We start from the raw sequence: 17,374 nt of genomic DNA on the forward strand, positions 1-17,374 counted from the left end.
TTGTTGGCAAAGTAATGTCTCTACTTTTGAATATACTATCTAGGTTGGTCATAACTTTCCTTCCAAGGAGTAAGCATCTTTAAATTCTATGGCTGCAATCACCGTCTGCAGTGATTTTGGAGCCCAGGGAAAGAAAACCTGACATTGCTTCCATTTTTTCCCCTTCTATTTGTCATAAAGTGATGGGAGCAGATGCTATGATCTTAGATTTTTTCTAATGATTACTATAGTTTTGTAATAAGTACAACTGCTTTTGTGAAAATTTTAACACATATAATCTGCTCTCAATGGTAAATTTTCTGTTATTTTCCAACTTTTCAGACAAACTTGCTAACTTAGTTTAGTTTATACAAACCTACATAAATAACGTTGTTAAAGATTTTTTATTTTCTTAATATCACAAGTAAAATTCAAAAGAACTTTGGGGAAGTGTCTGCTGTTGAAGTCAGGCAACCTGACATTCTCGGAATATACTTGTACTCTAAAGGTGAATCATGAAAAAATATTTTTCTCTCAAAATTTATAGTACTATTCTCAGAATAAAGCATACTTTTATCAATATTATTTCTGCAGATTAGAAAAGATTAAAGATTTTGTAACATCATCACTAAATGTTTTGAGTAGCAAAATTGTCTGCCATAGATTAATTAAATAATATTTTCAACAGGTTAACAGATATAAAAGAAAAAATAAATCAATTTAATGAAGAAATTAGACAACTTGACATGGATTTAGAAGAACACCAAGGTAATTTTTTAATATTTTTATGATGTATAATAATAGACTAAAAAATAGATACATAGCAGTATTTATAGGGTCTCAGGTACTCTTTGCCTGGGGTTTATTATTTAATTCTTTGTGATATCACTAAGTTTAACTGCTAAAATACTAAACTACTACAATACTAAATATAGTTAGTATTGAATTAAAGCCAACTAAAAGCTGTATGTAACTTAAAATGGTTGTATAATAACAAGAATTTATTTTGTTTTGCCAAGAAGTTTTTTTTTTTTTTAATCAAGTAAAGTGGGTTAAAGTTGCTCACAGATTTCTAAATTATACTTCTTCAGCATAGGCCATGTGGTAGAGTTGTGGAGGAGTGAGGATCAAGTCATAAATATCACAAAATGTATAGGAATTTATTCCCCAGAGGGCCCAGTAATGAGGTAGCAAATACTGATTACTCCAGTTCTCTGTCACCTTTCTTTAGCAGTGGCATTTGAAGAACCAAGGCAAGAACCTGAGCTCTTGGGGTGGAAATGCTGTGGTATGAATTTGGGAGCTACAGTGTGTGTGTGTTTGGGGGAAGACTTTGGGCATTACAGATTTCTAACCAGCTTCTCTCTAATAAAGGGGGAAAGTGGATTACTATGGCACTTTAATCCCATATTAACTGCAAACCAGTTAATATGTTAATTGGATTATCAACACTTGACTATATATTCTTAAGAGTTAGGTATGGTATTGTAAATAATATACCTAGTATAGCAGAACAGATTAAGAAGTGGCAAAAATACACAGAACAACTATATAAAAAAGGTCTTAATGACCTGGATAAACATGATGATGTGGTCACTCACCTAGAACCAGACATCCTGGAGTGTGAAGTCAAGTGGGCCTTCAGAAGCATTACTGTGAAAGTTACTGGAAGTGATGGAATTCCAGTTGAGCTATTTAAAATCCTAAAAGATGTTACTGTTAAAGTGAAAGTCGCTCAGTCATGTCTGACTCTTTGCAACCCCATGGACTACTCAGTCCATGAAATTCTCCAGGCCAGAATACTGGAGGGGGTAGCCTTTCCCTTCTCCAGGTGATCTTCCCAACCCAGGGATTGAACCCTTTGAAGCCTCGTTAACCTCTTTTATGCTTGTTGAAGCTCAGAGAAGTTACTCATATTCTCACAACTAATAACAGGTAGAGTCTAGATATAAGCCAAGTTCTCTTTGACCCCAAAGTCTTAGTTTTATTGCTCAAACCTAATCTTGGCTTTCTGATATGAAGTGCCATATTTGTGAAATGAAAATATTCTTGTGAAATGCTTACAGTCTTGTTTGCATGTGACGACATGGCTTCCCTGGTGGCTCAGAGGTTAAAGCATCTGCCTGCAATGTGGGAGACCCTGGTTCGATCCTTGGATCGGGACAATCCCCTGGAGAAGGCAGTGGCAACCCACTCCAGTATTCTTGCCTGGAGAATCCCATGGATGCAGGAGCCTGGTAGGTTACAGTCCACAGGGTCACAAAGAGTCAGACATGACTGAGCGACTTCACTTTCACTTTCATATGTCAATGAGATCTCTAAAAACAGACAAACTTTAAGCCCTGAGTATTAGGAAAGTAAACTTTTCTGAGCTTTCATTTTTCTCATTTGCAAAATAAATATAATGGTCCTACCTCACTAAGCTTTATGAATATTAAATGGTATACATGGCAAGGCAGTTTCACTAAGGTCATGTTATTTTCTTTATTAAATTATTTTATTGCTTTTAGTGTATATAGATCTAGTATTGCAGATTTCTGAGAAATCTGTCAGATACTTTATAGGATACATTTTAAATAATATTCCACCTTCTAAATTTAAATTTATTAATTGCTAGTTCTAAAAGTTCCTCTGTTCTCCAGGGGATCTTCCCAACCCAGGGATTGAACCAGGTCTCCCGCATTGCAAGCAGACTCTTATACCATCTGAGCCCCCAGGGAATCCCAGTTCTAAAATAAATAGAATGCTTTTAATTGTAGCTTGCTTTCTCCTTTTGGTTTTCTAACATTCTTTTTCAAAAATTCTTTGTCCTTTCCTGCTGTGCTGTGGCTTACAGTATCCAGTTCCCCTACCAGGGATCGAACGTGTCCCCCTTGCAGTGCAAGCACAGAGCCCTAACCACTGGACCACAAGGGAATTCCCTGTCCTTTTTGATTAATGTAGAAAGATGCAATCTATAATGTAATAGTAGCAAAAAAAAAAGGAGCAAAAAAGTATATATACATATGCTTTATTTTATATACACACACACACACAGACACACGTGTCTGTGTGTGTGTGTGTGTGCTCAGTTGCTCAGTCATGTCCAGCTCTTTGCAACCTCATGGACTATAGTTGGCCAGGCTTCTTTTTCCATGGAATTTTCCAGACAAGAATCCTGGAGTTGGTTGCCATTTCCTACTACAGGAGATCTTCCCGACCCAGGGATGAAACCTGTGTTTCTGGTGTCTCCTGAATTGGCAGGTAAACTCTTTACCACTGTGCCACCTGGGAAGCCCATATTTATATACTTAAATATAAGAACATATGTGATATATAAATATGATGTGTTCATATATATCTCTCTCAGTGGATGAGTTTCCTGTTCTTCTACTACCCTGTGAATATTGTGAACAGCACAGGGATTTCTGTTAGGTACAGATCTCATTATTTCTTGCCTGAACTACTGCACTAGTCTACTAACTGGTCTCCCCACCTCCATTCTTGCTCCCTCTCAGATTCATCCACCACAGTATGCCAGACTGACTTATGTGAAAGTGATTTTCTGTCGTTCTCCTGCTTAACAGTGGTTCTCGATGACCTACAAGAAAACATTTAAGAATCTTTGTATGGCATTCTAGTTCTTCTGTAATCTGGCCTGTACATTGTCAGTCTCCCTTTCTGTCCCTTGTCATCTCTACGCTTACATTCTAATAATAATAATAATAATCTATTATACCAGTGGTACCTCACACCTCACCCCCTTTACCATATATCAAAGGATTGTTTCACATTCAATCCTTTGTTCCTATTATTTATTCCCTTATCTTGAATGTTCTTTTCCCTGTTATTTATCTCCCTAACTTCTCACCTTTTAAGATCTAGCTCATGTATCCTTTTATGTCCAACATAATTAACCCTGACTTCCCTCCCTGACCTATTTCTGGGCTGGGCTAAGTGAATGACCCCTCTGTTACCAGAGCACATGGCTGGCATAAACGCATTGACCACATGACTACCACTTTCTACTTAGATGTTTGTCTTTCTCTTAGGCTGTATGTCCTCCAGGACAGGGACTGTGTCTTGTTTCCTCTTTCATCAACACAGTGCCTGGGAAAATAAGCATTCAATAAATCTTTGTGGAATGAATCAAACAGTCCTTATTTTATTTAAATATTTTAAAATTATTATTAATTTTTGGCCACACCTTGCAGCTTGTAGGGTTAGCCCAACCAAGGATTGAACCCCAGCCCGCCACAGTGAGAGCACAGAGTCCTAACTACTGGACCATGAGGGAATTTCCCTGTATTTTAGAAGGGAAAGATTTGTAGAATCAATTAAAGGTGATAATTGGCCTCTAGTCACTTCTTTGGGTCCTGCAGTTCTTTTTTAAGAGAAGCTTCCCTGGTGGCTCAGAGGTTAAAGTGTCTGCCTCCAATGTGGGAGACCCGGGTTCGATCCCTGGGTCAGGAAGATCCCCTGGAGAAGGCAATGACACCCCACTCCAGTATTCTTGCCTGGAGAATCCCATGGACAAAGAAGCCTGGTAGGCTACAGTCCGCAGGGTTGCAAAGAGTCAGACACGACTGAGCGACTTCGTTTCGTTTCTCATTTAAGAATTTAATCTTTTTTTCCTTCTACACTGGGTCTTCATTACTGTATGTGGGCTCTCTGTAATTGCATTGAGTGGGGGCCATTCTCTAGTTGTGGCATGGGGCCTTCTCATTGTGGTGGCTTTTCTTTTTGTGGGGTATGGGCTCTGGGTACGAGAGTTTATGTAGTTGTGATGCACAGGTTCAGTTGCTCTGCAGCATATGGCATCATCCCAGATCAGGGGTCAAATCTATGTCCCCTGCTTTGGCAGGTAGATTCTTACCCACTGGACCACCAGGGAAGTCTGGCCCTCTAGTTCTTAAGTTATGCAAATATACTCTTATATGCAGAGAGAGCTTGATTAATTAGCAACAGTTTTAGTACCTTCTAGAGGATTCCTGCCTTCGCAATTTATGATTTTCTTTTTTTTTTTTTTAAATTTTAATATCTTTAATTCTTACATGCGTTCCCAAACATGAACCCCCCTCCCACCTCCCTCCCCATAACATCTCTCTGGGTCATCCCCATGCACCAGCCCCAAGCATGCTGCATCCTGCGTCAGACATAGACTGGCGATTCAATTCTTACATGATAGTATACATGTTAGAATGTCATTCTCCCAAATCATCCCACCCTCTCCCTCTCCCTCTGAGTCCAAAGGTCCATTATACACATCTGTGTCTCTTTCCCTGTCTTGCATACAGGGTCGTCATTGCCATCTTCCTAAATTCCATATATATATGTTAGTATACTGTATTGGTGTTTTTCTTTCTGGCTTACTTCACTCTGTATAATCGGCTCCAGTTTCATCCATCTCATCAGAACTGATTCAAATGAATTCTTTTTTACGGCTGAGTAATACTCCACTGTGTATATGTACCACAGCTTTCTTATCCATTCATCTGCTGATGGACATCTAGGTTGTTTCCATGTCCTGGCTATTATAAACAGTGCTGCGATGAACATTGGGGTACATGTGTCTCTTTCAATTCTGGTTTCCTCAGTGTGTATGCCCAGAAGTGGGATTGCTGGGTCATAAGGTAGTTCTATTTGCAATTTTTTAAGGAATCTCCACACTGTTCTCCATAGTGGCTGTACTAGTTTGCATTCCCACCAACAGTGTAGGGTTCCCTTTTCTCCACACCCTCTCCACCATTTATTGCTTGCAGATTTTTGGATTGCAGCCATTCTGACTGGTGTGAAGTGGTACCTCATTGTGGTTTTGATTTGCATTTCTCTAATAATGAGTGATGTTGAGCATCTTTTCATGTGTTTGTTAGCCATCCGTATGTCTTCTTTGGAGAAATGTCTATTTAGTTCTTTGGCCCATTTTTTGATTGGGTCGTTTATTTTTCTGGAATTGAGCTGCAGAAGTTGCTTGTATATTTTTGAGATTAGTTGTTTGTCAGTTGCTTCATTTGCTATTATTTTCTCCCATTCAGAAGGCTGTCTTTTCACCTTGCTTATATTTTCCTTTGTTGTGCAGAAGCTTTTAATTTTAATTAGATCCCATTTGTTTATTTTTGCTTTTATTTCCAGAATTCTGGGAGGTGGATCATAGAGGATCCTGCTGTGATTTATGTCTGAAAGTGTTTTGCCTATGTTCTCCTCTAGGAGTTTTATAGTTTCTGGTCTTACATTTAGATCTTTAATCCATTTTGAGTTTATTTTTGTGTGCGGTGTTAGGAAGTGATCTAGTTTCATTCTTTTACAAGTGGTTGACCAGTTTTCCCAGCACCACTTGTTAAAGAGATTGTCTTTACTCCATTGTATATTCTTGCCTCCTTTGTCAAAGATAAGGTGTCCATATGTGTGTGGATTTATCTCTGGGCTTTCTATTTTGTTCCATTGATCTATATGTCTGTCTTTGTGCCAGTACCATACTGTCTTGATGACTGTGGCTTTGTAGTAGAGCCTGAAGTCAGGCAAGTTGATTCCTCCAGTTCCATTCTTCTTTCTCAAGATTGCTTTGGCTATTCGAGGTTTTTTGTATTTCCATACAAATCTTGAAATGATTTGTTCTAGTTCTGTGAAAAATGTGGCTGGTAGCTTGATAGGGATTGCATTGAATTTGTAAATTGCTTTGGGTAGTATACTCATTTTCACTATATTGATTCTTCCGATCCATGAACATGGTATATTTCTCCACCTATTAGTGTCCTCTTTGATTTCTTTCATCAGTGTTTTATAGTTTTCTATATATAGGTCTTTAGTTTCTTTAGGTAGATATATTCCTAAGTATTTTATTCTTTTCGTTGCAATGGTGAATGGAATTGTTTCCTTAATTTCTTTTTCTACTTTCTCATTATTCGTGTATAAGAATGCAAGGGGTTTCTGTGTGTTGATTTTATATCCTGCAACTTTACTATATTCATTGATGAGCTCTAGTAATTTTCTGGTGGAGTCTTTAGGGTTTTCCATGTAGAGGATCATGTCATCTGCAAACAGTGAGAGTTTTACTTCTTCTTTTCCAATTTGGATTCCTTATGATTTTCAATAAAGAAAGAGGTGGATTCTATGTGTGCATTCTCAGGAGTCCCTTGATTCAAGATTGTGGATAATCTGCTCCTTAAGATGTGGAGGATTATCAGGTTGACTCTCTGGTCCATACTTATCTCTGCTCCTAGCTTTACTCCTTCTGACCCATTTTATTAATTTCTTAGATGTTACCTGTTTCTTCCATGTATGGCATCTGTATATAATCCAGCTTGGCTACCTTTTGCCTTGTAGGGGTTCTGGTTAAGATAGCATTTAAACCATAAATGTGTTTGTTCATGTCTGACTTTGTTAGTACTCCTCCAACCTTTTGATTTTCAAATAAACTTTTAAAAGGTTTGCATTTCAAATAAACTTTTAAAAGGTTTGCATAATTCTAAATTTAAAGGCATCTTTTGATATTGGTTTAGGTATAGTTATGTTCTCTAGTAGGTATTAATGGTGGTCCTGTAATCCAACAGCTTCATTAAATTCATCATATTTAGGCATTTTTTAAGTCCTTAAAGTTATAATTTGCTAAAAGTTACATTGCCAGACTGTTTGAGACCCTATGGACTTTTGCCCGCCAGGCTCCTCTGTCCATGGGATTTTCCAGGCAAGAATACTAGACTGGGTTGTCATGCCCTCCTCCAGGGGATCTTTATTATTATTGTTTCCTTTCCCGTATTCCTCATTGCCAGGAGTTTGACCTTTAAAAAATTCTTTTTACTGTCATTTTAGAGGAGTTTGGGGGGTGGGGGTGGGGTGAGGGGTTAGATGTGCACATTCAACCTTTATAAAAAAATTACAAGTTGTAACTTTATCCAGAATTTCTAAAGAGTTTAATCATCTTGAATGTTCTTCATTTTACTGGTTTGTGGGTGTGTATGTTTTGCCTCAAATGACCATTCTCATGTGTTTTCACTAACTGTGCAATTATCAACCAGCATCTACAAGGATACCCCTTCTTGCTTTTTAAAAATTTTCCTTACACTAGTTCAAGTTATTTTAAAGACTCCACATAACTTACTTTTTAATTGTATACTTTTTAAATACAAATCCGGTATATACTATCATGGGGAAAATTCAAGCAGTACCAAAGTGTATAAAGTAAAAAGGCATCTCCTTTCTCCTTATACTCATCCTTCATTGCTTTTCTCCTCATACTTGTACTTCAGAGGTAATCATTATTTACAGCATAGCCTTTGGACTTTTTTTCTATACACAGCACATGTATATATAATTGTATATATATATTTTATATATGTATATGTTTAATTAAGTGATACTATAAAGTTCTTCTGGGCTTGAGTCTTTTAACTTTGTACTTAGAAAAACTGTTAGCTGTGGTCTTGTTGATCTGGTTGTTAAATAGCACTAGCTATATCCGCATTGACATTTGTTGTTGTTTCGTCACTAAGTTGTGTTCAGCTCTTTGCAACCCCATGGTCTATGGCCCACCAGGCTCCTCTGTCCCTGGGATTTTCCAAGCAAGAGTACTAGAATGGGTTTCCATTTCCTTCTTCAGGCGATCTTCCCAACTCAGGGATTTAACCCAGGTCTCCTGCACTGGCTGGAGGATTCTTTACCACTGAACCTCCAAGGAAGCTCCTACATTGATTGACATTAGGTTGTTTCTAATTTTTCACTACCAAGAATAATGCTGCAGTAAATAACCTTGAAAATTTCTCCTTGATACATACGTTTGTTAATTTGTTTATTTCTATAGGCTAAATTTCTAGAAGTGAAATTTTGAATAGAATGTTATTTATGTATACAATTTTTATTATTTTTTAAAATTTCTTTCCATAAAAGGTTGTACCATTTTATACAACCACAAGCAGTGTGTGAAAGTGTTTCCTCACCAGTGCTAGTTATTAGTTTTTGTCAGTCAGTACATAGTTCTCTGACAATTCAGTGTTCTCCAAAGCCTGAATCTGTGTTACTATGATGATCCACAAGGTGGGGCTAATTTTCTGGACATCTACATACTCAGACTGGGCTTAAGGAATGCAGTTTACAAAGTACAGTCACATATCGCTCCAAGAAGGATTTTTGGACATCGTCACTAACTATAAATTATTCCTTCAATTTGAGAGTATGGTATTTTCCCAGATATTGATGAAACAAACTATCATGTGGTTATTAATACAATATATCACAGACATCTAAATATCCAACAGCTCTAATGTGATATGTGTCATAATAAAATGCTATAGGATCATATGATTACTGTCTTAAATTTCAGATGAATTCATTTCAGTTTATTCCATGATTTATATACTGCTTTCAAGAACAGTAAAAAAAAAGACAACCATTAAATGTTTAGTGAGTGCCAATTAAAAGAATAGTAAAAACATAAAATACAACCCTTTGGTTTGTCTGTAGGTTACTTCTTTCTACTCATAGTTCCAAGGCCCAGGTTAGAAGCTTTTATTCTCTGATTTTGTCAGATAAAATAGAATTTATGAAGACAGAAAAGTTTTGTTTTAGAGCACAGGTTCTACAACCAGAATGCCAGGATTCAAACCTGGGCTGTTCTGTTTTACTGGCTGATCTTAGCCATGCTACTTGACCTTTCTATACCTTTGTTTCTTCGTCTTTAAAGGGAGATAGTAACAGTACCTACCTCCCTCTTAGGGTTACTGTGAGGATTAAATGAACACTGTGTGAGTGTGTGTGTGTATGTGTATGACTCAGAATAGCATGCAGTTTTAAAATTGTGCATAAATGTTAGTTATTGGTTGTTAGTATTTTTTTTTCCTGTGTCTGGGTTTACATTCATTCTTTTTTTTTTTTTTTTAATAATTCTTACATGCGTTCCCAAACATGAACCCCCCTCCCACCTCCCTCCCCACAACATCTCTCTGGGTTATCCCCATGCACCAGCCCCAAGCATGCTGCACCCTGCGTCAGACATAGACTAGCGATTCAATTCTTACATGATAGTATACATGTTAGAATGCCATTCTCCCAAATCATCCCACCCTCTCCCTCTCCCTCAGGGTCCAAAAGTCCGTTATACACATCTGTGTCTTTTTTCCTGTCTTGCATACAGGGTCGTCATTGCCATCTTCCTAAATTCCATATATATGTGTTAGTATACTGTATTGGTGTTTTTCTTTCTGGTTGTTAGTATTAATGCTATTAATTTATAAACTGAAGCTTGAATAACTGTCAAGAAGATTTTCTCAAAACATGTTTGGAAAGAATTTTCCCATTAGTATTTTCTCTGGAACATACAGGATAACATTTTCAGCTTACCATCTGGTATCTGAGATTTCAAATGACATCTTTATGCTGCTATTCTTTAGTTTCTCAATACACATTCAGTGAAGAATGAGTCATTTCTTGGTGTTCAATTTGGAGACTGGTTAAACTATTCATTAGTATAGTGGTGTTATCTTCAGACCAGGCACATTAGCATCATCTGAAACTTGTCAGAAATGAAACTTCTTGGATTCTACCCCAAACCTACTGAACATGAAACCTTGACAATACAGTTTAGCAGTTTGTTTCAACAAACCCTCCTGATGATTCAGATGCATGCTAAAGTTTGATAACCACTGCTTTAGGAAATAATTAAGAACTTAACATTGTATTTAGTATACATGCCAAGGATTACTCATTAAACCATATGATTTTGTTGACATTACTCTGTTGAAACAAACTTTTTAAAATGGTACTTTCTCTTCTCTTTAGAAATGGTGGACTTTAGGCAATAATTTAACTTTTACATATTTAGAGGATTTTTAATGTATATATTTTAAATGCCTCTAGTAGATAGAATTACCAGACTTTGTCTGCATAACTATAAAGAAACTTTCTTGGCAAAATTTAAAACATTTTGTAGAGAATGTATGATTGATAAATTGGGTGAAGCTTGAAAATTAAAGAGGAGAGTGAAAAAGTTGGCTTAAAGTTCAACATTCAGAAAACTAAGATCATGGCATCCGGTTCCATCACTTCACGGCAAATAGATAGAGAAACAGTGGAAACAGTGTCAGCCTTTATTTTTGGGGGCTCTAAAATCACTGCAGATGGTGACTGCAGCCATGAAATTAAAAGACGCTTACTCGTTGGAAGAAAAGTTATGACCAACCTAGAGAGCATGTTAAAAAGCAGAGACGTTACTTTGTCAACAAAGGTCTGTCTAGACAAGGCTATGGTTTTTTCCAGTAGTCATGTATGGATGTGAGAGTTGGACTATGAAAAAAAGCTGAGCACTGAAGAATTGATGCTTTTGAACTGTGGTGTTGGAGAAGACTCTTAAGAGTCTTGGACTTGCCCCTTGGACTGCAAGGAGATCCAGCCAGTCCATACTAAAGGAAATCAATCCTGAATGTTCATTGGAAGGACTGATGCTGAACCTGAAATTCTAATACTTTGGCCACCTAATGTGAAAAGCTGACTCATTTGAAAAGACCCTGATGCTGGGAAAGATTGAAGGTGGGAGTAGAAGGGACGACAGAGGATGAGATGGCTAGATGGCATCACTGACTCAGTGGACATGAGTTTGAGTGAACTCCAGGAGTTGGTGAGGGAGAGGGAGGCCTGGTGTGCTGCAGTCCATGGGGTTGCAAAGAGTCAAACACGACTGAGTGACTGAACTGAACTGAACTGAAGCCAAAAGTTAGTTTATAACATTTAAACTTACGTGTACTCATTTTAACCTACCAGTTTAGTAGTATTTGATATATTAGTTTCTTACTACTATAGTAATACACAAAAAGGTAAAAGATGATATAAAAAGTTGAAGTTTAATAGGACTACAAAACTAATTAAAATTGAAGTAGGAGTTGGGGAGAAGGAAGTGCTGTAGCTTACTAAAATATGTGAAAATGTTAAAGCGGATTTAGATAACAGCTCAATGTGAATTCATGTGATATAGCCTCCAGAACAGCTGGAATCCTAATCCTTTTGCATTAACAAAAGATGAATATATAGACTATGAGAAGTGATAGTCTGCTTGGAATCCTGTTTTTGGCATCATACTTTAAAAGGAATAAAGGATTGGAATTCACTAAGAGTAGAATGAACACATGATAAGGGGGCTGAAACCATGCCAAATAAGGAACACTTGATGGTACTGAATATCAACAGTACTGGGAGGTTTACCTTGCCTCAGAAGGATCCCAAGTGCTAAAAGGAGAAAGTCCTTCCAGCAAAAGTCCTTCAGGGTTAATTTTTGCCCCTTGGCATTAATTTTATTTGCTCTCTGTTGCTTGTTCTCCTCTAAAATCAGTAAGTCTGCTGACTTGGGGACCTTGTGGCCAGGGAGTCACTAGTATGTGCCTTGTACACTGGAGAGAAGATTGGGGTAGCTACATATTCTGGAAAATGGTGATCAGACCCTTTTCCAAGGTCACATCAAATACTCAGAGTTTGAAAGTAGCTGTGAAATAACCCTCATTTTATGAGCGTGTCCTTTCCCTCTCCTTTGGTCTCTTCATTAGACCCTTTTGCTGGCCTGCTTTTTTTACACCTCCAGTGTGATAGCCAATTAGCTTCCCTCGTCTATGATCTTGCTGTCTTCTATAATAGGAAATCTAAGAGCAGATACCTTTTTCCTGAGGTGAAACAAGCCCTGTATTTTACCCTACTTTAGGACTACCCATGTTTATACATTGCCTCTCATGGGAAACTCAGATATTAATCCACCAACTGAGAAATTACAAAATAGAGTTCACTAGGGATCTGATCTCTTTTCTTTTTAGCCACAATGATATATGGGGGAGGAGGTTTTATGAAACTTGGGAATCTGCTAAGATATAGGGGTTCTGTCTTATCTAATGCAGCTGACCAGCTGTATAGCTGGAAACATTGACCAGATATATCTTTCAGCTACATCTTTTGGTAACTTGGAGCATGGGATTGAGTGGAGTAGCAGGTAGGAATCTCCCAGGTTTCTGACTTACATGATGATGATGGTGAAGGGCTTTCAAACATAGTAGGGAATACAGAGGGGTACAGACTTTGAGGGGGAAGACTGATCCATTTAACTATGGAATGGCTCAGGAGTAAAGAATCTGCCTGACAATGCAGGAGCCACAGGAGATGTGGGTTCAATCCCTGAGTTGGAAAGGTCCCCTGGAGAAGGGCATCGCAACCCACTCCAGTACTCTTGCCTGGAGAATCCCATGGACAAAGGAGCCTGGTGGGCTACAGTCCATGGGGTCACAAAGACTCAGACACAACCGAGTGACTGTGTGTAAGGGCTATCCTTAATGAACTTGGGAAAACTGTTTTCAGACCTGAAGGCAGAAAAGCTGTCTGCTGACTTGGGTCTCTGACTTTGCCATCACCTTTGTATTCTGGTAACTCATTTCCTACCCAAGCAGGTATAGAAGTGGAAATTTATCGGTGCCATGTAATTAGGGGCTCTACTCTATCTATTTCACTCCCTAGTGTTACTGCTCTTTTAGTTGGCACCTGGCAAAACAGTATACTTAATAGGAGGCTATATAGAACACAGGCTGACCGGTGGGCTTTTAGCCTCTAGTCTTTAACTGTTGACTCCCCCATTCTCTTTGAATCCTTCTTCTGAAAGTCCTTCTAAATGTCAGCTTCTTACCAGGAGCCCCCTTAGAAATCTCTTATTTTCTCCGTCTTTGCTGGGCATCATCTTAGTAAAATTCCATAGCTTCTCCAGAATGCTGAGAACCAAATGACTTTAAGGAAGAAACTGAAGATTGGAGCAAGCACAAATTTATTCTATTTTCTCTACCTGGGATCCTGGGATCACAGGACTGCAGCCATCTTACTAGTTGAGGAAAATAGCCCCAGGCCTCCAAATCTCAATTTTTATAATACTGAAAATCCTGTTTTTCTAAAATAATCATGATCTAGTTTTACCAATGATTCCTTTATGCAGCTATAAAATGTCACATTTTGTCCTTGTGTTTGGGCCTTGGATTTTTGCTCTTTTAATCATGTCTTTCACATATATTAAATGCAACTTGTCTAGAATTACTTCAAGCAACTTCTTCCTCAACTTACTTTTTTCTTTCAGTAACTAATATGACAATGTCCTCAGTTGCCCAAGACAGAAACCTGGGAGTCATACTTGAGTTCTCCATCTCCAGCCCTCACCACAGTCAATTCACTCTAGCTCTTAAATGTCTCAAAAAAAAAAAAAAAAAAAATCTCTACCTTACATCCTAATTGCCACCGGTCAGTCTTCATCTGTCAACTGGATCATTGTTGACAACCTCCTAACTGGTCTTACTATCTCCAATCTTCTCTTTTATTCTCCTGATCAGAAATATTTTTCAGAAATGCAAATTGATAATTTTATTCCTCTTCTTAAATAATCGTACCATTGTCCTTAGGAGAAAATCCAAACGTTTATAACATATGCCATATAAGGTCTCTCATAACCTACCTCATCTTTTTTTTTTTTTAATGGGAGTATAATTGCTTTACAATGTTGTATTAGTTTCTCCTGTAAAACAGTGTGAATCAGCTGTAAGTATACAAATATCCCCTCCCTCTTGAGCCTCCCTCTCACCTCCCCCATGCCACCCCTCTTGGTCATCACAGAGCACCGAGCTGAGCTCTTCCCATGCTGTGCAGCAGTTTTCCACTGGATATCTACTTTACACATGGTGGTGTGCATATGTCAGTGCTACTCTCTCAATTCATCCCTCCCTCTCCTACCTCATTTTTGTACCACTTTTTCTCTTCATTTTCTCTTTCAGTTCTTTGTGCTACCATATTCATCCTCACTTTCAAATTTCAGTACTTACAATGCTTTGATTTTGAACTTCTTCTATAATTTGACCCAGTAACTCCTTTTTATCCTTTTATAATGTACACATGTTAAATATTACTTCTTTAGTGAAAAACTTCCTGGATCCCCAAACTAGACTGTCTTTGCTGTGTACTGCTGTAACATCCTTTACTTTCATCTAATAGCACTTCAGTTCAGTTCAGTTGCTCAGTCGTATCCAACTCTTTGCAACCCCATGAACCGCAGCACACCAGGCCTCCCTGTCCATCACCAACTCCCGGAATTTACCCAAACTCATGTGCATCGAGTAGGTGATGCCATCCAGCCATCTCATCCTCTGTCGTCCCCTTCCCCTCCTGCCCCCAATCCTTCCCAGCATCAGGGTCTTTCCCAATGAGTCAACTCTTCGCATGAGGTGGCCAAAGTACTGGAGTTTCAGCTTTAGCATCAGTCCTTCCAAAGAACACCCAGGACTATTCTCCTTTAGAATGGACTGGTTGGATCTCCTTGCAGTCCAAGGGACTCTCAAGAGTCTTCTCCAACACCACAGTTCAAAAGCATCAATTCTTCGGTGCTCAGCTTTCATTATAGTCCAGCTCTCACATCCATACATGACTACCTTTGTTGGCAAAATAACGTCTATGCTTTTTAATATGCTATCTAGGTTGGTCATAACTTTCCTTCCAAGGAGTAAGTGTCTTTTAATTTCATGGCTGCAATCACCATCTGCAGTGATTTTGGAGCCCAAAAAAATAAAGTCTGACACTGTTTCCACTGTTTCCCCATCTATTTGCCATGAAGTGATGGGACCAGATGCCATGATCTTTGTTTTCTGAATCTTGAGCTTTAAGCCAACTTTTTCACTCTCCTCTTTCACTTTCATCAAGAGGCTTTTAGTTTCTCTTCTCTTTCTGTCATAAGGGTAGTGTCATCTGCATATCTGAGGTTATTGATACTTAGTACATTTTAATTGTTAAATATTTAGACTTTAAGTTCTGTGAGGAAACTAACCCTGCTATTTTGTTTGCTGTTGTGAGCTATTCAGAGGTGAAATGAACTTTCACGGGAGCGTATATTTCCCATCACCAGTGTGTTCATGTGTAGGTTGAAATTGGAACTAAAATAGAAAACCTTTGGAGACCTTTTCAGTTCTTTTCAGTTCTTTCAGTAAGGAGATTTTTTTTTACCAAGTTGTCAAGCATATAAATGTATAACTTTTAAAATAAAATCAATTTAAATGAATCTCACCTAATTGAACATTAATATTAAACACTGAATATGTAATGACTAATAGCATATAGAGAACCCAAGAGATATTTCTAATTTTGAGTACTGTAACTGGAGTTTTTAAAATTGTTATTTTCTTTTATTGCTTGTAGGTGAAATGAATCAGAAGTACAAGGAGCTAAAAAAGAGGGAGGAAAATATGGACAGTAAGTGATAATCTTAGAGATGTGAAAATATTATATTCTCAGATAGTTGTTCATTTATACTAAATCAGAGATCTCACTTTGGGGTGATACAGTGACTAATAATAAGTGCAGAAGTGTGGACATTCAAAGCATTTGACTTGAAGTATTACTAAATATCTAGCATAGTTTAGGGATGGGTAGAGAATTATAGAAAGATTTTGTACATGTGTATACGTGTGTATGATTGTATGTTAGGGATAGATTCTAAAGCTAATATTTACATTTATAGTCTGTATAAAGAATCTATGGACCACTCATTGTTTTACATGCCTTGATACCTTTCACCTTTTTTACGCTTTTCATTATACCTATCTCATTATGTATTAGCCCTCACCTCTGATTTTGTTTCTTGGTTCTGTCACTAACTGAAACTTCTGTTGTGGCTTCTCATTCACTTTTTTTTTTTTAAATCTGAATTTTAACTTTATAAATAGATCTTCACTTTAACTTATGTTGTACCTTCAAAAGTTTATAAAAATTGACTGTATTAATGATTACTGCTGCTGCTAAGTCACTTCAGTCATGCCTGACTCTGCGATCCTATGGACGGCAGCCCACCAGACTCCCCCATCCCTGGGATTCTCCAAGCAAGAACACTGGAGTGGGTTGCCATTTCCTTCTCCAGTGCATTAAAGTGAAAAGTGAAAGTGAAGTCCATCAGTCGTGGCCGACTCTTAGCGACCCCCATGGACTGTAGCCTACCAGGCTCTTCCGTCCATGGGATTTTCTAGTCTCTTTTAAATTATCATTTTTCTAGAATTTGACATTTTTGTAAGTCTGATGTCAGTTGTTACCTTCATAGAAGCATGTTATAAATCAGTAATGGCCAACTCTGGTTTAACAATATTCCAAGACTACTTTAAAAATCTCAACAAGTACCAAAAGCTACCTCAAAATTGATTTGTTGTTTCATGCAAATAGTAAAATTATTTTAAGTTAATTTTTGGAAGATCCATAGAAATATTTTAAGAATGTAAATAAGAGCAAATTATATACTAATTTTATATTAGAGGAGAAAAAGAATGATTTCTTAGAATATTTATTTGTAATCTTGAATAAATCACTGTTGCTTCTGCTGCTGCTGCTAAGTTGCTTTAGTCATGTCCGACTGTGTGCGACCCCATAGACAGCAGCCCACCAGGCT

At 37.7% G+C, this 17,374-nt stretch overlaps 1 protein-coding gene across 5 annotated transcripts in view; it reads left to right on the plus strand.

Annotated features, from left to right (window-relative positions):
* The window catches only part of IFT74 (intraflagellar transport 74), a 102,413-nt gene that overhangs the window by 54,057 nt on the left and 30,982 nt on the right, over nucleotides 1–17,374 (plus strand). For all 5 annotated transcript variants that reach the window (XM_012127648.5, XM_012127655.5, XM_042243501.2 and 2 more), the window contains exons 13-14: nucleotides 668–747; nucleotides 16,138–16,191. In XM_012127648.5, the coding sequence (XP_011983038.1) occupies nucleotides 668–747; nucleotides 16,138–16,191 (134 nt within the window). The remainder of the gene's footprint in view (nucleotides 1–667; nucleotides 748–16,137; nucleotides 16,192–17,374) is intronic.

Source organism: Ovis aries, chromosome 2 (genome assembly GCF_016772045.2).
Source record: "Ovis aries strain OAR_USU_Benz2616 breed Rambouillet chromosome 2, ARS-UI_Ramb_v3.0, whole genome shotgun sequence".
In the NCBI taxonomy this organism is placed as follows: Eukaryota; Metazoa; Chordata; class Mammalia; order Artiodactyla; family Bovidae; genus Ovis; species Ovis aries.